Here is a 25043-nt window from a genome sequence, read left to right on the forward strand (position 1 = left end):
TCTCATGGAGGCATTTTCCCAACTGAAGCTCCTTTCTCTGTGATAACTCCAGCTGTGTCAAGTTGACACAAAGCTAGCCAGTACAGTTTCCTTCCATAATCATTTCTAAAATTCTTTTTTTCCTCTTAACATGCTGTTACTATTCTGTTACTACATTTAGCGTCAGTTCATTCTCCAATATGTAAATAAAATTTCAAATTTATTCTCCCTTTGAAGGCATTATGGGTACTTTTTGTTGACATGACTTCTGTAAACAGTATGTTAGCTACTTTTCTTGTCACTCAAAACCCAACAAATGCAACTTAAGAGAGGAGAGATTTATTTGCATATTTATTTATCTATTTAGACGCAATTTCAGATGATACAATCCTTCATGACGGAAGATTTGGCAGAAGCCTCAGTTGCTAGTGGTAGAGTGTGTCCACGTCTCTGTCGGCTCATTCATGGCCATCTCATAATGCAAAATGCTTTCAGTCCCACCTCAGAAATTCCCATAATCTTAATACTCAACTCCATTCAAAGGTCCAAAGTGCTTTGAGAAACTCACAACTATTACAGCATACAAAGGCACAAAGTAACTATCAGTATTCTACAGCGTAAGTCTGAGAGGACCTCTACAAGGCTAAATCCAAGCAGGGCCTCTCAGGAGACTTTTGAGCTTCCACAGTAAGTTTGACGTATACCACCTGAGGACTTCTCCAGCCTCAAACTTTTCCACATTCCTTCCACAAACCAGTTCTGAAAGCCCAACAGTAGGTTGATTGCAATGCAACTCTACTTCCTGTACCATTTCATTACTATTCTTTTTTTTTTCCTGTTTTTTCTTTTTCTTTTTTTGTTATTGGATATTTTCTTTATTTACATTTCAAATGTTACCCCCTTTCCTAGTTTCCACCCCTCCCAGAAATCCTCATATCCTTCCTTACTCCCCCCTGCTTCTATGAGGGTGTTCCTCCACCCACCTCCCTGCCCTTGATTCCCCTATACTGGGGCATCTATTGCACCTTCATAGGACCAAGGGCCTCTCCTCCTATTGATACATGACAAGGCCATCCTCTGCTACATATGCAGCTGGAGCCATGTGTACTCCTTTGTTGATGGCCCCTGGGAGTTCAGGGTGTGTGGGGTCTAGTTGGTTGATATTATTGTTCTTCCTATGGGATTGCAAACCCCTTCAGCTCCTTCAGTCCTTTCTCTAACTCCTCTATTGGGGACCCCACACTCAGTCCAATGGTTAGCTGTGAGCATCAGTCTCTGTATTTGTAAGGCTCTGGCAGGGCCTTTCAGGAGACAACCTATCAGACTCCTTTCAGCATGCGTGTCTTGGCATCCACAATAGTGTCTGGGTTTGATAACTGCGTATGTGGTGAATGCCCAGGTGAGACAGTCTCTGGTTGGCCTTTCCTTCAGTCTCTGCTCTACACTTTGTTTCCATATTTGCTCCTGTGAGTATTTTGTTCTCCTTCTAAGAAGGACCGAAAGACCCACACTTTGGTCTTCCTTCTTCTTGAGCTTCATGTGGTCTGTGAATTGTATCTTGGTTATTTGGAGCTTTTGGGCTAATATCCACTTATCAGTGAGTATATACCATGTGTGTTCTTTTACGATTGAGTTACTTCACTCAGGATGATATCCTCCAGATCCATATACTTGTTTAAGAATTTCATGAATTCATCGTTTTGAGTACTCCATTGTGTAAATGTACCACATTTTCTGTATCCATTCCTCTGTTGAGGGACATCTGGGTTCTTCCCAGCTCCTGGCTATTATAAATAAGGCTGCTATGAACATAGTGGAGCATGTGTCTGTATTACATGTTGGAGCATCTTCTGGGTATATGTCCAGGAGTAGTATTGCTGGGTCCTCAGGTAGTATTGTCCAATTTTCTGAGGAACCACCAGTCTGATTTCCAGAGTGGTTGTACAAGCTTGCAATCCCACCAGCAGTGGAGGAGTGTTGCTCTTCCTCCACATCCTCACCAGCATCCCATCACTGTTCTCATCACAATGACTGAGAGAAGCCACTCAAGGGCAGAGGGTTAATTTGGACCCCCACATTCAGAGGCAACAGTTCACATGACAGACAAGGCATGAACAGCAGAGGGTTCAGAGTGGGATCAGAACACAATGCATGTATGGAATTGTCAAAAAAAAAAAAAAAAAACTTTGTAAGATTGTTTTTGAAGTAACAGGAAAATAACCCAATTGCAGGGTTTTCAGGGTCCTGCTTGGTGTTTAATGATAAAGACACTGAGACATCTGTATAGCATAAGGAAGGCTGTTGGCCTGTTCCTGAGGCAGTCTCTCAGGTAGCCCAGCTAACTTAAGCCTACTATTCTGCCATTTTGTCTCTCCATGTGGTCTCTCCCCCTCCTTCCCTCCCTCCCTGCACCATTCTAGTCCATGTCTTTGTGTCTCTGTCAGTATGTCTGTCGGTCTGCAGGACCTTCTGCCCCAGCTCTGGCTACCAGCTCTTTATTATGCCAAAAGCCAGAGTCCTTCCTCATCCAGTTAGCTTTGGGGGCTCTGTGAACTTCCCCACAGGAGCCTGCCTTTCTCTTTGGGCAGAGGAGAAACAGGCATTTACATATTTGGCTAGCTAGCCAGCCACAGGCCCAGCAATTAACAATTGTGGAAACGTGCGGGCATACTTTTTCATAACCAATAAATACAACGTCCGTGGGTCACCCTAACCAAAACTTGCTGGGAGAGTGGCATTGAGTTAAGGAAAGAAGGACACTATTCACTCATATTCCCCTCAGACTGCAGATGGTTGAAGGAAAACCACGGCAGTGGAATGTTTTCTCAGAAAGGCCCTAACATGTGTTTCTTTTCTTTTTCTCTGCGATGTTCCTCCACTCAGCCAAGGTCTTCAGGATTTCAGCTGTCTCAGGTCGGTCCTTGGGTTTCTCTGAGAGTAATCTCTGTAGAAGGCTTCTCTGTTAATGACAGGTAAGAGTCCGTATTAGGAAAGAAAATAGTGGGAAAAAATCAACCAGAAAAATCAACCATATAGCTTTCAGGGACTTACTTCCTTATTGTCGAATATATCATTGGAGAAGATGCCGTTTCTTAGACTTTCGAAAAACTGAAATACGACAAATAGATGTACTTACTAGGCAGTGATTTACGTGGGAAGAAAAACTAAACACAGTAATACCTGGAGACACACTAAATCTAGAAGATTTCTAAAACGTAGGGGACTCTTTAGTCTAAGAAGCAAGCAAATTGCCCCTCCCTAGGCCTACCCCAACCGTATGACCATCCTTAACATTCAGTGCTCTGACGTGATAGATTGGTGCACAAGACTCATCATTTCCCTCTGTTTAGAGTGCTAGGCAGCACACCCCACCATTACCTCTATTTTAGGGAAGATAAGGCTCTGGACTCCAGGCAAGCCTTCCTGAGCTTCCAACTAGGATGCCCAATAGCCTGCTGTCTTGAGTGATTCCCCACCACCTACATGACAAAGCCCAAACTCTTCCCAGCCCCACCAGTCACCAGCTTCAGATAAAACCATACCTAACCTGTTAGTCCCACGGTGCACATTCTTATCTCGATGCGAGGTTACATGCTTTTATTTCAGACCATGAGAGTGAACTTGCTCAGGTTAGTTGTTTTCTGACTGCCATGAGCATACCAGAGCATGTGTACACATGCACATGTGTGTGTGTGTGTGTGCCCTTAAATAATCCCCCCTCAAAGCCCCAGAAAACAAAAACAAACAACAACAACAACAACAAAAAAAAACAACCAACCAACAAACAACCTGACCCTTCAGTACCCAACTTACATGCTTCCATGAAACCTAAATCCAGACTTCTGGAAAGATTTTTTTTTTAACCTGTTCCCACAGACTTTCTGTCTTCTAAAAAATAGTCATTCTCTGATGTTATCTTTCTTTCCTCTTACAAAATGAATCCCTTGAGAAACTGGCCTGTTCCTCTTTATAGCCAGGTAGCACTTAGAGCAGCAACTTCCCTCCGATCTGCCAGATTTTGTTAGCAAACATGAATGGGAATCTTACAGGCTATACACATATTCTAAAGAAAGCCAACATTTTTAATCTATAGCAGAATGGCTGGCAACACTTGAAAGAGGAAACTATGTTTCACTTATAACCAGAAACTAATGTGGTCACACACACCCTCACTGAATGCCAATACAGTGGTACTTGAGGATTGCCAGCGTTTTAGTTCCCTGAATTCATTCTTGGGGTCTTTACCTTTATTTTCTCTGAATCCGTGAAGCATGTGTGAAGAAGTTCAGCTAGAATAAGGCCCAAAGCAAAGATGTCCACTTCTTTTCCATACTTCTTTTCCAATAGCTATAAGTGACATTAAAATGGCTTTTGAACATTTGCAGCCAATGTGCAGCTTGGTCTTCATGTGGGTCCCCTAACAATTGGACCTCTGACTCCATTGCCTTGCATTGGCTCCCTTCCCTTCCCTGGACTGCTTAGTTGGGCCTCAGGGGGGAGAGGATGTGCTTGGTCCTTCTGAGACTGGATGTCCCAGGGTGGGGTGGTACCCAAGGGGGGCTTCCCCTTTCCTGAAGTGAAGGAGAGGGGATATTGGGAGTAGAGATTTGTAAGAGCTGGGCTGGGGGGAGGTGCAGGGTGTGATCAGGATCTAAAGTGAATAAAAATAAATAAATTATTGGAAAACAAAACCAAAAAAATGTCTGTTTATTCTAGATCTCATGAAGTTGAGCATTAACATTAACCATCACATAGAAACAGAAGGAACACAATAGAAGCTATATAAAACAAACCTACAGCTAACTTTTTACCAAATAGCGAAATCAGGAACATTTCCACCAACACCAAGAGTCAGACAACAGGATGGACTTTCTCCACCTGTATTCAATCTAGTTTTTGAACTCTTAGCCAGACAAGAGAAAGATAGGAAAGAAATTCAGACAGGAAAAGAGGCCAAATCTCCATTTTTAAATAATACAATACTGTACATAAGAGACTCTAAATTTTCTAACAAACACTCCTAACTGGCTACAAAAAATCAGTAGTTTTGGACTGGAGAGATCACTCAGGTCTCTACTTTTGCAAAGAACCTGGATTCGATTCCCAGCATCTCTATGGTGGCTCACGTACCTCTATCTCCTGTCCCAGGGATCTGACGTTCTCTTCTGGCATCTACAGGTACCAGGCATACAAATGTTGTAAATACATACATACAGGCAAGCTCACATGAAATAATTTTTTTAAATGAGTAGGTTTTCTATGTTTCAGTAATGAATGTGCTAAAAGAATCAATCACTCTTATTGACGAAAGCTTCAAAAAATTATACTGAGTATAGTGGTACACGCCTTTGATCCCAGCACTTGGGAGGCAGAGGCAGGTGGATGTCTAAGTTGAGATCAGCCTGGTCTACAGAGTTCCAGGGCAGCCTGGGCTACACAGAGAAACCTAGATTTCCTATGCTTGTGAATCAGCAGAATCAACATATTAAAAATGACTGTAGTACTAAAGGTGATGTACAAACTCACTGCAATCCCCATCAAAATTCCAATAGCATACTTAACAAAAAGAAAAAAAATCTTAAAATTCATATGGAAGAATAATAGATTCCAGAGAGCCAAAAATCCTAAATAAAAAGAGCATTACCTGAGACATCGCTGTATTTGATTTTAACTTATATTACAGAGACTTAGTAACAAAAACGTATGAAAGGGACACAGAAGAAGCATGGGGATCAGTTGAATAGAATAAGAAAACCACAATAAACCCACATATCTCCCTCATTTTGACAAAGATGCCAAATGCATTCTTTGTAGAAAAGACAGCATCTTCAACCAATGGTCCTGGAAAATAAGATATCTCCCCTAGTGTGTGTGTGTATGTGTGTTTGAGTGTGTGTGTGGTGGAGAGCAATCAGACAAGATTCCTGACATCCTGACACAATCTCTGGCCTCCATATGCTCATGCACAAACATGCACACACCACACACATGTACACACACCTACATAAACTTGTACATGAGAGAGGGGGGGCAGGGGGTTAAAGAGGAACTAAATAGAAAGGAAAGGGCTTTACCTGTTCTGGACTCATGTATTGAGGAGTTCCTGTACTCTTTGTTCGGGATTTTCCATCGTTTTCCAGGGCTGTTGCAAGGCCAAAGTCTCCGATCTTAATGTGTTTTTCATCTACTAAAAATATATTACCTGGCTATAGAAAAAATTAATTACCATATGCCAGTTGGACCAACTATTACTACAGGTCCCAACTACATTTGGGGATGAGACAGGGTTTCTTTGTGTAACCTCAGCTGTCCCAGAACTCATTTTGTAGACCACACTGGCCTAGAACCCAGAGATCTGCCTGCCTCTGCCTCCAGAGTGCAGGGATTAACATTGTGCGCCACCAACACCACACAGCCCCAACTATTTTTTTTGTGTGTGTGCTGATTTGTATGGATTGCATTTATCCTTCCACAGGCTTCCCAAATCAGGCAATTTAAAACCTTGAGTCTTTAAAATTGCCAAGTGAAGAAAGAAGAAAAGACTTTTAAATGACAGCAAAGCTGACCTGGGTTATACCTGCTTCCAAACATCAGATCAGGAGTCAAGAGAAAAATTCAGTTTGCAGGGTCCCAGGAGAGGGATCCTGGCTGGAGGGTGGGTGTGAGTACGGCTCCTTGCTTTTACCCACCCTAGCCCAGTAAGAGGTACAGGCAAGGGAGTTAAAGCTCCCCATCCCAGAACAGGGCTGGGCGTCCACCTGAGGGACGTCTGAAGATTTGACTTAGGATCTGATGGGAACTAAAGCATCAGTTTTTTTTTTTTTTTCTTTCCACCTATATGTGGGCTCCAGAAATTGAACTTAGATCACTAGTCTTGAACAACAAACATCTTTACCCACTGAGTCCAAACATAGACACACACACACAAAACACATGCACATATAACAAATAAGAGTGGCCATATGTGCTAAATAACTACACAGCACTGACTAAAAACAGGAAGATTGTTGGTGACAAAAATAATATTTTTGCCATTCTTGTAAAAATTACACGTACCTATGAGAGGGCCTTGGTAAGGAAAGAGGGATAAGGTGGGAAGCCCAGGAAGGGCCAAAGGGGCTTCTGAGGAGCCCTGTGCAAAGATTAGCAATGAGATTCAAGTTCAGTCAGTTGATTTGAACCTAAAGTCAGTAACGGAAGAAGCAGATTTGTATGTGGCAGACGTGGAGAGACAACATTCCCAGCTAAGTCCATATTCACAGATGAATGGCGTAGCTCTCGCTATCTCAGAACAGCAGCTGCAACCCGACTCTGAGAAACAGGAGATTGAATCTGTGTAAACAACTAAGCTGCATGAGACAAGGAATAAGATCCGATTGCTTTTTATTAAAAAGAAAACACAATGACTGACGCTCTGCTTGTTTAGTCAGATAATAGTGTGAGGTTAAGGGACAGGGAAGACGTGTGTCACCTTCATCCGGGAGCAGAGGACAGGTCTGAGCTTCTGGCCAGGGTTCATCCCTCTGGTACCAAGGTAAGATGTAGAGACCAGAGGAAACCCTCTCTCCACGGTGCCCCTACTGATGAGGCCTAGGGCTTAAGATTCTAACACGGTAAGAATTGACCTCCTGGAGGCTTCACGTAAGAATGGCTCTGTCGTGGAAACATTGTCCTTTGGGAGACACCGGCAAACATATCTTTCTAATCTTCTCTGAGATGAGAGGAAGCAGCATTATCAGTTTTATAAAAATGTTCATGAAAGGATCTCAGATCAGGATGAACTACACCCAGACAAAGACCTTCTCTGTAAACGGAAAAGAGCACAAGAAAAGACCACTTCATGACACATGACCCAACCAGAGCAGATGCGGGAAAGCTGGCAGATGAGTTAGGAAGTACATTCCAGAACTTGTAATGCACTCTGAGGAGGGCCTGGGAGGGATACCAAACTTCTCATTTACTGGCAAGTGAATAAGTCATTGTAACTTAGTAGAATAACTATATTATATATGTAATAGCTATATTACATCTAATTTATTATACATTATATATAATTAATTGTATATAGTATGTGGAGTAAGTGCTTCATGGCTTATTCTCTTTCCCAAGTTAAATACTTCAGAATATGCTAACATGCGTAACACACTTTAATAAACATTAGCACATCCTAAGCAGGGAAGTTTGATGACACTTTCTTATACATTTTGCAAATTCCTTCCATATCTGCTTTTACAGAAAAAAGCAAATGGATTCTTGACTCTGCTTTTCATCCAGCCTGTTGGCTGTGGTAGGTTTTAAGTGAGTTATGTGTAAGAAGTTAATTGCTTGTTCATTTCTATGTATAACTAACACCGAAGTGATACTGGATAAAAATGAAGATTAGAATGTCTTTGAGATACGATCTATCCGTGTGAATCAGGCTGGCCTCAAGCTCATAATCCTCCTGCCTCAGGTTCTCAAATGTCGGAATTTCAAGTATGTGTCATCCACCCTGGACAAAATTGATCTTTTGGAACATAACACTTTCAGATATTTCTACAGAGAAATATTAGAAATGAGTGGACTTGAATATCAAATTATTAAGCTCACGAATGCAAAGCAAACAGAAGAACTCCTATGTTTTGAAGTCCACTTAATTTTAACTAGGTTCGGCAAGCAGCTATAAACAAGGGTACTTATTTTCCCAGAGACTGTTTGGAAGCATTCCTCATTCAGGATGTTTTAGACAGACAGCCAAGTTCCACCTAGACAAGGCTCCTCTGCCTAGAGCAGGAAAGAGCAGCGGCAGAGTGATTCGAAAAGGCTGAGTAAAGGAATCAGAACCAAAGGGGACATCAGAAACTCTTCCAGCAAAGGACATGAGCAAAGCCACCAGGCAGGAGTTGGTATGGCTAAGAAAAATTGGTACCAGCATAGTGGGATATTCCTGTGACAACCTGACCATGTTTTGGGGAGGACCGTGGAAGGACTTTGGAACTTTGGGCTAGAAGAGCCCTTGGGTGTTAAGAGCTCTGTGAGGTGTTCTGTAGGAACTTGGAAGATAATATTGAGAACAGTGATGGAAGCCTGATTAAGACTTTTATCAGGGCCATTGCTATTTTGATTGTGAAAATTCTGTGGCTTTGGTCAGCTGGGGTTGAAGAATTAGCTGTGATTAACAAGAAACCAGAACTACTCTAGTGAAATCTTTATTTTAACTTTGATGCTGGTTAGCTGGAACTAAAAAATTAGCAATGAATAAGAATAGGCCAGCAGCTGGGCAGTGGTGGGGTACGCCTTTAATCCCAGCACTTGGGAAGCAGAGGCAGGTGGATTTCTGAGTTCGAGGCCAGCCTGGTCTACAGAGTGAGTTCCAGGACAGCCAGGACTGCACAGAGAAACCCTGTCTTGAAAAAACAAAAAAAAGAAAAGAAAAAAAAAAAGACTAAGAAGAGGCCAGCAACACTAAAGTGACATCTTCTGGGAAGTGTTTTCTGAGAGCACAGAGGCTGTGTTCCAGAGATAGCCAAGGTTGTACCTCGTGCTGCAGCTGGACTTCGTAATGTGTAAGAGTTACCCAGGTGGTACTGGTTTTGAAGGTGTGAAGGGGTCATGCAGAGCAGCTGAGGCTCAGCACTGTGAGAGGGCATGGAAAGACATTGGTGAAGGTGCAGCCTCAGTTGCAATTGATGGCTCAGGACTGAAGGGGTCATGTAATGGAGTTGAGGCTTGGCACCATGAAGAGAGCCTATGAGCGGCTATTGGTGAAGCCTAGTTACAGCGGAAGACAGCAGCATTTTGGAGATGCCACTACCATGAGATGACTACCAAGAACTGAAGCAGCAGTGGAGTACAGGCAGCTGGAGCCTAGAATACAAGGTGTGTGCTACAAAGGGCAGAGCTGGAGAAGTGACCTAAGCCCTCGGAGGAGCCCAGAAGATCATGAGTGGATCCCAGACATTGCATGGTTGGAGATTGATTTTTGCTTTTGATTGTGACTGTGCCCTGATATTTTTCTCTCTTGAAGTAAGAAAGTATTTTAGTGGAGCCCACAGTTAAAAGACTTTGAGTTGTAAAAAGACTGAATTTTGAAAGATATTTGACATTTTAAAGGGTTTGAAATTTTAATATATAAAGACTGTCGGACTTTTAAAGTTATTTAAATCTTAGTATCAATAAAAAAATAAGGGTTGAGGCTTAATTGTTTGTGCGTCAAGTTGACAAGGGGTCAGTTGTACTGGCTGCTTTTGTGTGTCAACTTGACACAAGCTGGAGTTATCACAGAGAAAGGAGCCTCCCTTAAGCAAATGCCTCCATGAGACCCAGCTGTAAGGCATTTTCTCAATTAGTGATCAAGTAGGGAGGGCCCAGCCCATAGTGGGTAGTGCCATCCCTATGCTGATGGTCCTGGGTTCTATAAGAAAGCAAGCAAGCCAATAAGCACCACCCCTCCATGGTCTCTGCATCAGCTTCTGCCTCCAAGTTCCTGTCCTGATTTCCTTTGGTGATGAACAGCACTGTGAAGGTGTAAGCTGAATAAACCCTTTCCTCCCCAGCTTGCTTCTTGGTCATGATGTTTTGTGCAGGAATAGAAGCAGGAATAGAAGCCCTGACTAAGACAATAGGTTTGTGATAAAGAAGGAAATCACAGAGCTGTTTGGTGCCTCCTCTTTCTTGCTAGTGAAAAGGAAACTGAGGAACCTAGTGGTCTAGACCCTGAAGGCAAACAACGCTATGCATATTTGAAAGGTTGGATGGTTTTCCCAATCATGCCAACACTAAGCCATGGACTCTTCTGTGCCTGCCCGCGGGTGCAGCCGCTGAACCACGGTAGAGCAGAGCACAGCGGTAGAGCAGAGGCTGGGTCAGGGCAGCCAGCTGGACCTGGCAACCATAATAATTTTTCAGACTATGAAAAGTGTTTCTGCTGTCAATGAGGTAATGATCATCAAACTAAACATAGCCTGAAAGGAAGGAGACTTCTAATAGGATCATGGTCACAATAAGTTCATGGGCCCCAGAGAACTGCCAAGCAGTTACATGGGACAGCATTTGGGTAAGTTCCAGACCCACTCTAAGTCCAGCAGGTTAGAGAGATGTAATTTTATCATGACTAACTGCCAATCACAAATCTACAACTAAAGAAGGTACATTATAAAAACTGCGTGTTTATCAACCAACAAGGTAGATTTCCTGCTTACCTTAAGATCTCTATGAATTAACCCTTTCGAGTGTATATACTCCACTCCAGTCACGATTTGTTCATATAAGTCCAAGATCAAAGCTTTGTCCACTTTACTCCGGTTTCTGTTTCTCATCCACTGCTCCAAAGTTCCTCTATCACAGAATTCCATTTGAATAAAGAGACACCGGGTTTTGTATCTGGATACAAAATTCATAGTACATTAGAAGTTCTACCATATCTTATGAAACCCAAAGCATGTCTCAGAATAAAAAATCTGAATATAATAAACTTGAAATAAAAAAAACCACTTTATATAAGTCATAATTTCCCAAGTATCCAGAGCTTCAATTGTTTATCTATAAAGTAGAAGCCTATATGTTCTTTAATGCTGAAGGGCTTTGATCACTTTTGATGATAGATATGAGTAGTATTAATTACAGAAATCTAGGTTTTTTCACTATTATAAAATAAGTTTGAAACATTTTAATTTGTCATCAGTTAACTGAACACCTGCTTTACAAAGGGCACAGAACACTTAAAGAAAATGAGTTAGGTACTTTCCTTATCATCATAGGGATTAGAGTCTCACAAGAGATAGAAGAAAAAACAAAAACAAAAACCAAGCCTGAGATGACAGCCCCTTTAGAAACTCCTACAGATGTGCCAATAAATTGGTTGCTATATAAAGCTGAAAGACTGTTTTTGCTAACCACAGTTTCTACCTATCTTATGAACTAAGTTGCCTCCCATATTGAATTTATATTTTCCAAACACACATTTTATATTTATATTTTCCAAACACACATATGGTTGCAAATATGATGTAGCCAATAATTCACTTCAAGTTAACAAATCCTTTTGTCTTCTGATGATCAGTAAGTCCTAGAGTTCTCAGTGGCACAAGGAGGGGACAGGATACTGAGGGAGATAGTGAACAGTAAGGTTTCCTGTGACATCAGGATTTCGGTGAGAAGACTGTCCCCAAGAAATCGGTGAGTGAGGGCAACTCAGACTCCACCACAGTGGCATAGCTACATGCCAAAGGCGTACTGCCAAAAGCCTCTGAGAAAGAAAGGTTCAGCAGCGGAAGACAAGCCTTTTGGATCAGCATCTATGTGTTAAGTCAGTCTTTACTCTTATAAACTATAACACTAGCTATATGTAAAACAAGGGGGTCAGGAATGCAGAACATGAAATCTTAAAAAGAGCTAGAGAAAATGTAAAAAAAAAAATTTAATATTTATTTTCAAATGATGTGACTTTTGTTTTTTTGTTTTGTTTTTTTGTTGTTTTTGTTTTTTGTTGTTGTTGTTTTTTGAGACAGGGTTTCTCTGTATAGCCCTGGCTGTCCTGGAACTCACTCTGTAGACCAGGCTGGCCTCGAACTCAGAAATCTACCTGCCTCTGCCTCCCAAGTGCTGGGATTAAAGGTGTGCGCCACCACTGCCTGGCTCAAATGATGTGTCTTTGTCTCTGTGTGAGTCTGTACATGAGTGCTGGCACCCACAGTTGCCAGAGGATACCCTGGAGTTGGAATCACACGTGGTTGGGAGCCACCTGACACACATGCAAAAGCAATCCAGGTTCTTGACTACGGATCTCTCTCTCCATCCCATTAAAAATGAGTGAGACATACTCATATAGTGAGTCTAAAACAAAGAAACTAAAAGAAAGCTTGGGAGGTTGAGAGGAACACGGAAAGATTATTGATTGCCTTCTTGTCTGAAGAACAGGCGACCATAGTGTCTTTTGAAGGCTGTGATGAGCAACAGCCTCCTCTAGTGGCCCCAACATTGATAAATACCAAGTGCCTTCCATCCACCACAGCCTTGAGAATTTCTTCTTACCGACTTGCATCACTCATGCTGTCCTCAGGATCATAGTCCACTCCCTCCCAACAACTACGGTATTGGATGATGTTGACGTGATTGAGCTCTGCCAGCGCTTGTACTTCACGCTCCGCCTTCCTATTTAAAAGGACCCAGAAAACAAAGGTGCTGTTACATACCCCTGATAGCCACAGAACACCTTACCTCACGAAATGGGATGCTCCTCTCTCTGTAATCATTGTGGTTCTCATGCCAAGTTTTCTTAGCGTGAGAGCCGGAACTCAAAAGGGAAGAAAACTGAAGGCACAGCTGTTCTCAGTCTCAATGTATAAGAAAAAAAAAGGTAGCTATCCAAAAAACATCGTCTGTATCTTCTTTTGACTGTAACAGTTTTCAATAGCTACATCATAGTTGATATTGTGTTTAGAAGATGTGTTAAAACCTTTGAAGTTCACAAACGAGTCCCATTTGGGCAACAAGGACAGACAACCCAAGCAGCAAGCAGGGCCTAACTTAGAATCTTCAACGTGTGGCAAACATAAATCCAGGGACTGGTTTATGCAAAGAAGCCAAGACTCTGTACAATGAAAGCTTTACAAGAACGGGGCTCAAGAGCTAAGACACCATGCCAGTTTCCTGAAATTGGCCTGTGGCTGGTTTTAGGTCAACACGATACAAGTTTGAGACATCAGAGAGGAGGGAGCCTCAGAATGGGGAAAATTGAGGAAACCTCCTTAGACCAAGTCAAGTCAACAGCTGCAGGTTTCAGCACTGTCTCAAAATGATGCAATCATATTTTTAAACTGAAATAAATACCCAATGTAAGGTAAGGTCATTTCAGGATAAACCAAACTCTTGTACTCAGGAAAAAAAATTAAGGAGGACCAGAAAGAAATTAGCAAGCAATGAAGGACAGACACATAGAGACGAGGGTTGGGAGTTCAACACACTGTTCAAAAGAACAAGGCAGGTACTCACTCGGTGTTATACTTAACACGCTTAATAGCGTACGTCTTTCCATCAATTCTGTGTTTCGCTTTGAAAACTTGACCAAATCCACCTAGGCCAATTTCTTCTATGTCTTCAAAGTCAGTGTTAAACCTAGATAAGATTGATATTGCTGTTACCCTGAGATTCGGTGTTTCGTGCAAGATGAAAATGATTCTTCCCTTACTGTTTTTAATAATGTCTGGTAGAACTCCTGAGTCACACACAAAAACCTTCCTCTTCCTCCTTCTCTTTCCCTCCCTTATTAAATAGAGAACTCAGTGTAACAGATCACCCCCTCTGGCTGTACATACGGCATGATGAAGCACCCTCTCTGGCAGCTACAAAGAAGAAACGAACCCCAGCCTCAACAAGTAGTAAAAAGAATCACTCAGTTGTATGCCACAAGTACCACAGAAAAAGCAGAAGCCCAAGGTTGCCCATAGCGACCTGATACTTTCCCTCCATTTCCCCATCTCCCATCCTTAAGCCCTGCTAATTCTTCTAACGTGCTGCACCCCTGTCTTAGTCAGGGTTTCTATTCCTGCACAAACGTCATGACCAAGAAGCAAGTTGGGGAGGAAAGGGTTTATTTGGCTTACATTTCACCAAACTGCTGTTGATCACCAAAGGATGCAGGACAGGAACTCAAGCAGGTCAGAAAGCAGGAGCTGATGCAGAGGCCATGGAGGGATGTTCTTTACTGGCTTGCCTCCCCTGGCTTGCTCAGTCCACTCTCTTATAAAACCCAAGACTACCAGCCAAGAGATGGCACCACCCACAAGAGGCTCTCCCCCCTTGATCACTAATTGAGAAAATGCCTTACAGCTGGATCTCATGGAGGCATTTCCCCAACTAAAGCTCCTTTCTCTGTGATAACTCCAGCTGTGTCAAGTTGACACAAACCTAGCCAGTACAATTGACCCCTTGTCAACTTGACACACAAACACATCACTAGTAAGCCTCAACCCTTAGTTCTTATTCATCCCCAAGATCTTAAATAACTTTAAAAGTCCCACAGTTTTTACATATTAAAAGTTCAATCCTTTTAAAATCCAAAGTCTTTACAACTAAAAGTCTCTTAACTGTGGGTTCCACTAAAATACTTCCTTCAAGAGGGAAAAACATCAGGGCACAGTCACAATCAAAAGCAAAATCAAATTCCAACTGTCCAATGTCTGGGATACAACTCACAATCTTCTGGGCTCCTCCAAGGGCTTGGGTCACTTCTCCAGCCCTGTCCTTTGTAGCACACACCTCGTCCTCTAGGCTCCAGATGCCTGTACTCCACTGCTGCTGCTGTTCTTGGTGGTCATCTCATGGTAGTGGCATTTCCAAAACACTGCATGACCCCTTCAGTCCTGGGCCTTCAATTGCAACTGAGGCTGCACCTTCACCAGTGGCCTTCCATGGCCTCCCATAGTGCTTCCATAGCCTCAGCTGCTCTGCATGACCCCTTCATGCCTTCAAAGCCAGTGCCACCTGAGTAACTCTTACACATTACCAAGTCCAGTCACAGCACAAGGTACAACCTTGGCTATCTCTGGAACACAACCTCTTTGTGCTTTCAGAAAACACTTCCCAGAAGATGTCATCTCGATGATGCTGGTCTCTTCTTAATCACCGCTAAGTCCTTAGCTCCAGCTAACCAGCATCAATAGTCCCAGTAAGGAAAAAGTTTCACTTTAGTGGTTCTGGTATCTTCTTAAACACAGCTGATTCTTCAGCACCAGCTAACCAGAACCACAGAATCTACACAATCCAAAATAGCAATGGCCCTGAAAAGAGTCTTTAATTTTCCCTCTGAAATGTCAAAAGCCAGGCCTCCATCTTCTACAGTGTTCTCAACATTATCTTCCAAGCTCCTACACAACATTCCACAGAGCTCTTAACACCAAATGGATCTTCTAGCTCAAAGTTCCAAAGTCCTTCCACAGTCCTCCCCAATACATGGTCAGGTTGTCACAGGAATACCCCACTCCGCTGGTACCAATTTGTCTTAGTCAGGGTTTCTATTCCTGCACAAACGTCATGACCAAGAAGCAAGTTGGGGAGGAAAGGGTTTATTTGGCTTACATTTCACCAAACTGCTGTTGATCACCAAAGGATGCAGGACAGGAACTCAAGCAGGTCAGAAAGCAGGAGCTGATGCAGAGGCCATGGAGGGATGTTCTTTACTGGCTTGCCTCCCCTGGCTTGCTCAGTCCACTCTCTTATAGAACCCAAGACTACCAGCCAAGAGATGGCACCACCCACAAGAGGCTCTCCCCCCTTGATCACTAATTGAGAAAATGCCTTACAGCTGGATCTCATGGAGGCATTTCCCCAACTAAAGCTCCTTTCTCTGTGATAACTCCAGCTGTGTCAAGTTGACACAAACCTAGCCAGTACAACCCCCATCTGCCAATGTTTCGACATCTCTGGCGTCTTTACTCCAGCTCAGCCATCAGGCTCCTACAGTGGTGGCTTGCTGACTGATACCCAACTCCTCCTGCCCTACTTTAGCTGTGAAAACTTAGTCTGATGGTGTCTCCCTCTCCCCTAAACCTTTTACAAACCTTACCTTTGCATTCAGCAAAACCCAGGAAACCCTTAAATGCCCAATAAAGCACAACATAGCATGTCCCCAGTTCTTTCTCCAATTTCATCCCACCATACCATAATCTTTTCATTACACTTCAAGCACTTGCTTTCTCCACAGAAAGCTGACCTTAGGGCTATCTTTCCATTTCTTACCATACTACTGTTCTTCTTTAACTCTGGCCATATTTTGTAATTACAGTGTATGTGTGTCATATAAATATGTGAATACTGATTACGTGGGTATGGTCGTGCACATGTATGTGTGCATGCATGTGTGTATGGTGTGTGTGTGCATGCATGTGTGTATGGTGTGTGTGTGCATGCATGTGCGTGTGTGTAAGCCAGAGATTGATGACAGAGATCTTCCTTAGTTACTCTCCACCTTTTTTATTGGTTTGGTTTGGTTTTTGAGACAGGGTTTCTCTGTGTGGCCCTGGCTGTCCTGGAACTCTTTCTATAGCTCAGGCTGGACTTGAACTCAGAGATCTGCCTGCCTCTGCTTCCTGAGTGCTGGAATTGAAGGTGTGTGCCACCACGCCCACTTTCCTTTTTTTTTTTTTTCCTGTTATAAGTTGGGGATTTTTTTGTATACTTTTTTCTTTTTTAATTGAATATTTTATTTATTTACATTTCAAATGTTATCCCCTTTCCTGGTGTTTTCCCTTCTGCAGACCCCTATCCTACTCCCCCTCCCCCTGCTTCTTTGAGGGTGCTCTCCCACCTACCCACCCACTCTGGCCTCACCACCCTAGCATTCCTCTACATGGGGGCATCAAGTCTCCACAGGACCAAGGGCCTCCCATTGATGACTGATAAGGCCCCTTAAGCTCCTTCAGTCCTTCCCCTAACTCCTCCATTGGGGTCCCTGTACTCAGTCCAATGTTTGGCTGTGACACTATTTTTTGAGGCTGGATCTTTCGTGGAAGTTGGAGCTCACTGACTGGTTATCCTGTCTGTGGCTTGCTCATCTCCACGTGGCCGCCGTTGGAGTTCTAGATGTATGCGCTGCTACACCTGTGTGTTTATAGGGGCAGTTGGAATTCAAACATAGTCCCCTCAGGTTTGCACAGCAGAGCCATCTCCCCAGCCTCTAAATACACATGTGTTGAACTAGAAGTATCTCCTTAATGCCAGTGGCCACCTCAAACCTTTTTCAGAGGAAGAGTTCTATTCTGTTCATTCCTACCCTAAGCCACAGGCCCACAACAGTTGCAGGTAAGGGTTAGGCACTTCGTAAGCATTCTGAATTTGTTCACAATGGCCTGCTGCTGCACACCAGCTCCCTGCATCTTGGGTGTTTCATTTTTAACTGAATCATCATCTACAGAAGACGAACCCCCTTTCCTTTTTTTTTTCCCCCCTAGTGAAGTCTTGTGTGAAGCTAGAGAACGGGCCCACACCGACTTGTCTCCCCACGCCGACTTGTCTCCATCCCCACAGGCATCCCTCTCCTCCCACACCTATCTTCCTCCCTATCCTTTCTCTTCTCTAATTTTTTTTCTTCCAAATCGCTGAAATAAAGTCCTGCTTGCTTTCCGTTTCAACGGCATCCGTGGATATCAGAAACCCTGCTAACATCACAGAGGTCTGCATTTGACACGTTCCACTTGGATTCCTAAACCTCACTCCTCCGAGAGACCATAACCCTCCGTGGGCCTGCCTATACCACAGCTCTTAATGACTTGGGTGGAAATGCCACTTGTAACCCAACCCTAAGCAACAGTTTCACGAGCAAGCGTACCATCAGACAAACTCCGCTTACCTGGTGTCCAAGGTATATTTATTTCTTTGCACATCATTAGGTGTTGCTTTTCTAAAATTGAGACAAAGAAATGGAAAACTCAGACAAAACAGCAACCTATAGAACTTTAGAGCAGGCTCTGACCCACGCACTGTCCACTTTCTAGTTTGCCTCAGTCATCAGAGGGACAGGAAGGGAGTGTTCAGCTTCTTCGGAAAAAACACTTCCTTTTGGGTCTCTTCCGTTCTTTCCTGCATCTCACTTTCACCTGAACATGCTTGCCACTGGCATGCTATCACCTCCTTTTCCTTCAGACTCAGAACATCCTTAGGACAAAGGTCCCCCTGGTCCCTCCCTCTGGCCCTCACGCCTCTCTGATGGTGAGCCATCTGCAGTGAGATGTTCAAACATCACCAGGATTAGCCACACAAAGCCATGTCGCCGCCACCCCACCTCCTCACCCTCAAGCCCACCCTGCTGAACTCCCTCAGGCCAGGAGTCATGCCTGATGGAGTGACTGGAGTCTTCCTCCCCTCCTCCCCTCACCCAGCCGCTGTCTTCCTGCAGTCATGACTACCCTTCCTTCCCAATCTCTCTCACAAATTCTCCTCTCCCCTCTTCACTGCCACAGGCACCAGAGCTGTGGGCTGGCTCATGTGGCAAGGTCCCATTTCTGCACCCATCCATCTCAGGAGTTGTATTTTGTTCAGTGTAGTGTTCAGAAAATATTGGTGGCCTGTTGTGGTTCCTGCTATCACCTCACCTTCAATTCCCACGATATACCTTTATTCTTCAGTGAAAGAAACCAATTCCTAATGGTTTATATAAACTGTGTTCTTCAAAAAAACAAGTTACTACACTATCTATACCCCATCCATCTGCCAAAAACAAAAAAACAAAAAACACAACACTTCCCTTGAAAACACTTCCAACTCCAGATCTTCAATAGTGTTGTTCGAAATAACACACTAAACCACTGTCGCCTGCTACATCATCATCACAGGGCTTTTGTATCTACAGATACAAAGATGCAAGTGTGTGAGTGTGTGGTGTGTTCCTGTGTTTCTCTCCTGCTAAATTGGTTTATATGTTTCAAGCTCTCCACCACTTCTGAACTACTTCCCAAACACACGTACAATGCTCTGTCAATGCCACAGTCAATAGGTGAGTCTGATAGACAGAGTCTGAAAGAGATTCCTAGTCTGGAATATGTTCAGTGCACAATGATACTCACACTCCTGATTTCCTTTTATTTTCTCTGAGACCATTCTGCAACAAAAGGAAAAGGAAGCTGTTTCAGATGAGGAGAGCCATTGTCTTAGTTTGGGAGCTGGCCCCGTGACCAGGTTCCTTAATCTGAAAGGTCATCAACTTCCTATGTCAGCCGTTTCTCTGAGTCCCTATCAACACTTACTGCAGGACTGTCACTATCAAGCAGCTGTGGCATGCCATCAAATGGCCATTTTGATGTGCACTTTCCTCATCCCTAGGGGAATGAAGCATCTTTTCCCACTTGCTGCCCACTTAGGTGTAGCAAATCCCTTCAGACCACATCTGTTATACTGAATCAATTGTCTTTTTCTTACAGACTTGTAGTTCTTAGTAAATAGATGGATTTTTATAACAAATTGCCTAGTTTTTAAGTTTAGTTCTGATTCTAAGTAGGAGTGGAATTGCACCAAATATTATTCAGTTGAATGGACAAGGAAAAAGAAGAAGATAATAGAAATGTTAAAAAGAACGAAGATAAGGGCCAGGAGAGAGTTCAGTGGCAGAACTTGGCTAGAATACTTATAGCTAGATTTTGAATGCCAGCACAGGGAAGGGCGCAAGGAGGGAGAGGACAGAGGGAGGGAATGGAGAGCGCGAAGAGGAAAGACAGGAAGGGAGAGAGGGAGAGAAGGAAGGAGAGAGGGGGAGAAAGGAAAGTAGGAATGGAGAGAGGGAAGGAAAGAAGGGAAAAGAGAAGGAAGGAAGGAAGGAAGGAAGGAAGGAAGGAAGGAAGGAAGGAAGNAAGNAAGNAAGAAAGAAAGAAAGAAAGAAAGAAAGAAAGAAAGAAAGAAAGAAAGAAAGAAAGAAAGGGTTACAAAGTGGGTGGGAAAGGATGGGGGAGAATGGGAAAAAATTTTGTATTTGAAGAAGAGAAGTTAATATGAATGAACATTAATAAAGAGAACAGAAAAGGGCAATGGCTGCTAATATCATAATCTAGTAAGGACATGAAACTGAAATGTAAAACTTATGGAATGATAATCATATCTAACTAAGTGAGGAGAAAAAGTGAAATGGGAAACTTCAAGGCTGATACCATACCGTAAACGAGTTCTCTGAGAAAAAACTTCCAGCTGCTGACTGGGAAACACTACAAGAAAAGGGTAACCTTGATGAATTCAGTCTAGTGGGGAGGGAGGGGATGGGGAACAGATGCTCAACCTCAACCATACCACACCCTCAGCCTGCCCAGCACAGTTGCTACCCAAGCTCACCCACTACTTGTCATAGACGAGCTGCTGGAAAGGCCACTGGATGAAGATGTGACAACGCTAGAGCATGCTCCGACACTTTTCTGAAAGAAGGGACAGCCCTTAGCATGTTCACAGGGAGCTAACTGGCCTCTCTCAGGCAGTCCCTCACTGGGTACACACTACTGCACATACTCTCCCTGAGGACACCAACTCCACAATCGCAATCATAAAATTAACACATTTTTCATGGACGTTTGGGTTAAGTTTTGAATAGCAATCCCGAGTGGCCATAGAACTTTGATGTCTCAGACCCTCGTGGCCCCATGGTTCTTGGGTCTTTGTTGGTCCACAGGATGGAGGAGCCATTCATTACGCAATAGGCCAATGCCCACGGTATGCAGACAAATCAATCTGAAGTCAATTTCAAAGGGAATCATGATTGTACAGATTAACTCTAACTGGCAACACGCACCGGCGGGCTCTTCTCTGAGAGCTTCTGATAGGCTTCCTTGGCAGCCAACTGCTTCGCCTCCTGTTTGGTAGCACCTGAACCAATGCCATACGTCGTCTGCCCAATTTTGCATTTACAAATAAATCTAGGAAAAAATGAGAGTATTCATTCACATACCAAAGATATCGTCAATCTAATGGACAATTTGAAAAGAAAAGGCCCCTACAGACAAATAAAGGCCTTGAAATCAGGCTAAGAATTTTTTTTTACTTAGATTTATATTTCCTACCTCACATAATTTAATCCTCACAAAATGGCCATCAATCTAATGTATATAACCAGGAGTAGCTTATATCCTTGTCTACATTTCCCAGGTAACATCTAAGTCTTTCTTGCCTCATGGAAAGTTCTGAGAGCAAAACACCAAGTGATGCTTTAAAAAACAAAACAAAACAAAACAAATGGATTCTTTTCAATCCCGAGTAAAAAGATGGAGAGGGAAGAGGAGAGGGGAAGGTCCAGCGCGTTTTCCGGAGCTGCTCAAATAGGAAAGAAAACCAGTTGGTAGAATGGGGCTCACGGGGCGGGGGGGGGGGGGGCTAAGCTCTGAGGGTACAGTACTGTGGCCTTTGGGGAAGACAGCTCACCAACAATGTGCTCAAGACCTCCAGGTTCTAACCCTGTTCACACAGCATATCCCTCACAGCTGCTCTCTTCACACAGTAGGACTAAGACGGGTCCTGCTGATCCTTGCTATCCGTTTATCTATTCCAGTGTGAAGAGCAGACACTCAGATAAGCAGCTCTCTAACTGAAACTGATAAAAAGTCATTTCCAGAACAGTTCTCACACAGTTGCAGCTGCTGTGGCCGCAGGGAAGAACTCTGCGTTCCTTATGCATGGGCATCCTGAACTCTTTTTTTAAAGTTTAGTGGACTAATTGTCCAGATGCACCTCCAAAAAACCAGCAGTCCCCTCTTATTGACAGGGGGCTGGAGGATGACTGAAACCATGGATTATATCGAACTCATTGTTCTTAAACATTCCTATGATAAAGTTCATCTCAGCTGGGCGTGGTGACACACGCCTTTAATCCCAGCACTTGGGAGGCAGAGGCAGGTGGATTTCTGAGTTCGAGGCCAGCCTGGTCTACAAAGTGATTTCCAGGACAGCCAGGTCTACACAGAGAAACCCTGTCTCGAAAAACCAAAAAGAAAAAAAAAAAATTAACAGCCAATAATAAAATAGAATGGTTAGTGCAGTATGCCCTACTTCTAGGTTCTTGAAGTGGTCTTCCTCTCAAAATAGTTTTCTATACCATGCTCACCATCTGGTTGACCAATGGTAATGGAAATTTCAGAAATAAACCAGCCAAATTGGGTTGCAATAGGCCCACAGCCTCAAACTTTTTTTTTTTAATTTTCAAATTTATGTTTTATTTTGTGTGCATTGGTTTTGCCTGCACGTATGTCTGTGTAGGAACGTTAGATCTTACAGTTGCACACAGTTGTGAGCTGCCGCCATGTGGGTGCTGGGAATTGAACCTGGGTCCTCTGGAAGAGCATTCAGTGTTTTTAACAGCTGAGCCATCTCTGGAACTGTGTCACCAGGCAAAAACTGGGAAGGTTGAGAAACACCAGTAGGTATTTCATGTACTCCCAACCCCGTTCCCGTCCTTGAACACATGACCACGACATCCCACATGAAGATCGAGATCACTCATCATCACATAGCACAGAACACAGAGTTCTCCATGCTAATGAGGTATCTAGATGGGCCGGGCCCCAAGCTTATTTAGCCAATAAGCTTCTCTTCCCAGATATTACTTCCTGCAAAAGGTATTTAATCTCTGGTTCACCCTGAGTAAGTTATATGCACCCATTTTCCACAATGAATAATGTATAAACAGTTCAGACAAGCAAGGACTGTCTCTCATTAAGATTTGCGTGGGAGGGCTGGTGAGATGGCTCAGTGGGTAAGAGCACCCGACTGCTCTTCTGAAGGTCCGGAGTTCAAATCCCAGCAACCACATGGTGGCTCATAACCATCCGTAACAAGATCTGACTCCCTCTTCTGGAGTGTCTGAAGACAGCTACAGTGTACTTACATTAAATAAAAAAAAAAAAAAAAAAAGAATTGCAGGGGAAAGACGTCCTCATACAGAGCCGGGTAGTCTAAGTCTCCGCAGAAGGCTGCTCTGCCCTCCAGACATAGACACTCCCCCTGAGCTAAGCAGCCACTGGACCCCCAGGAGTTTGGGAACCCCTGCTTCATCAGCCTTAGCTTGTGCTGTATCTCACCTGGGCTGGGGCCCCCATCTTCGGCTGTGTTCTGCCACCTCAGCATCATGACAGCTGGGAAGAGGCGTGTAGCCTAGTGCTGTTGCAGGAAATATCGAGAGCTAGTCCCTGTGCCAGGTGATCCCACTCGCTCTCAGCCCACCAACTCGCCAACCCTGCTAGGCCATCTTGCTTTCGCAGGACACCCCAACACACCCCTGGTTAGCCATCTTAACACCTAATTACCTGGTAGAATCAAGACATTCTTTTTTGTTTGTTTGTTTGTTTGTTTTTGGTTTCTCGAGACAGGGTTTCTCTGTGTAGCCCTGGCTGTCCTGGAACTCACTCTGTAGACCAGGCTGGCCTCGAACTCAGAGATCCACTTGCCTCTCTGCCTCCCAAGTGCTGGGATTAAAGGTGTGTGCCACCATTGCCTGGCAGAATCAAGACTCTTAATGGTTAATTAGCCAATCAGATTTATGTATCAATAATTACACAATTTACAAGAAGCCGATACAATAATTTCAGAACCAAATGATAATGATAAAGCTTTAACCCACTTATTCTAACCTTTTGATAACACCATGTCAGCCTCCATTCTGGTTCTGACTCAACTCCTCGCTCTGCCTCCCTTCTCCTGTCCAATCACAAACCTCCCACTGCCCTAATGTGATTGGACAGGGAAAATCCTGCACCATAGCTCTCTACTGTTTCCTCCGCCTAAGCAGAGTTCACACACCCCAGCAGCGAGATGGAAAGAGGAACCACATTCTCTGGCCCTAGGAACTGGGTATTTAATTAAAGAGATGTTTATAAATCATTTAAAACCCTCCTTAGTGAATGTATAAAAAGGGGCAAATATTTCTAGAAAACTACATATGAAGTGCCTCGGTCTCTCTGCTCACACACAGTGAAACAGTAGAAGTCTCACCTTTGAGGTGACTCAGAGTTGGGGTCACACTGTTCATAATTTACAGGCAGCTTTTCCTTCTGGGCAAAACTATTGACAAGGCCTATGTAGTTCCCAACGAATGAACCTTGTTCAGGCGCATTTGTGTGACTATCCACCTACAAAGGAAAAAAGATGTGCATATGAGATTACTAAATAACATGAAAGACAAAATACATGTTATGGTTTTCCTAGTTATAGGTTCTTATTAAAAGTGGACTATATGTCTATTAGTAAAAAAAAAATCTGCAAAATAAATTCTTTTAATTAAAAAAAATCCTAATATCTGAGTTCGGGGTCAGCTTGGACTACAAAGTGAGTTCCACAGCCAGGGCTATACAGAGAAACCCTGTTTCGAAACAACAACAACAACAACAACAACAACAACAACAACAACAAAAATCCTAAATAGCACATTAAAAATACATATATTTTTGGTATATAATATGATGTTTTGAAATATGCATACGCTGCACAATAGTTGAAGTCAGATAATTGCCATATATAGCACCTTACAGGCTCTTCTTCTTCTTCTTCTTCTTCTTCTTCTTCTTCTTCTTCTTCTTCTTCTTCTTCTTCTTCTTCTTCTTCTTCTTCCTCCTCCTCCTCCTCCTCCT

The 25043-nt window shown here is 43.3% G+C and overlaps 1 protein-coding gene across 3 annotated transcripts in view; it reads right to left on the reverse strand.

The window, feature by feature from the left end:
- Positions 1-1923: 1923 nt before the first annotated feature.
- The window catches only part of Eif2ak2 (eukaryotic translation initiation factor 2 alpha kinase 2), a 32571-nt gene continuing 9451 nt past the window's right edge, over positions 1924-25043 (reverse strand). For 2 of the 3 annotated variants that reach the window (XM_021218187.2, XM_029531157.1), the window contains exons 4-16: positions 24409-24545; positions 21221-21344; positions 20770-20849; positions 20597-20645; positions 19518-19552; positions 18305-18355; positions 13951-14073; positions 12991-13110; positions 11160-11340; positions 6054-6185; positions 4225-4326; positions 3031-3087; positions 1924-2938 (exon numbers count right to left, since the gene is read on the reverse strand). In XM_021218187.2, coding sequence (XP_021073846.1) covers positions 2816-2938; positions 3031-3087; positions 4225-4326; positions 6054-6185; positions 11160-11340; positions 12991-13110; positions 13951-14073; positions 18305-18355; positions 19518-19552; positions 20597-20645; positions 20770-20849; positions 21221-21344; positions 24409-24545 — 1314 coding nt within the window. In that variant the 3' untranslated portion in view covers positions 1924-2815. The remainder of the gene's footprint in view (positions 2939-3030; positions 3088-4224; positions 4327-6053; positions 6186-11159; positions 11341-12990; positions 13111-13950; positions 14074-18304; positions 18356-19517; positions 19553-20596; positions 20646-20769; positions 20850-21220; positions 21345-24408; positions 24546-25043) is intronic. The other variant, XM_029531158.1, reaches the window with a different exon arrangement.

Source organism: Mus pahari, chromosome 18 (genome assembly GCF_900095145.1).
Source record: "Mus pahari chromosome 18, PAHARI_EIJ_v1.1, whole genome shotgun sequence".
Classification (NCBI taxonomy): Eukaryota; Metazoa; Chordata; class Mammalia; order Rodentia; family Muridae; genus Mus; species Mus pahari.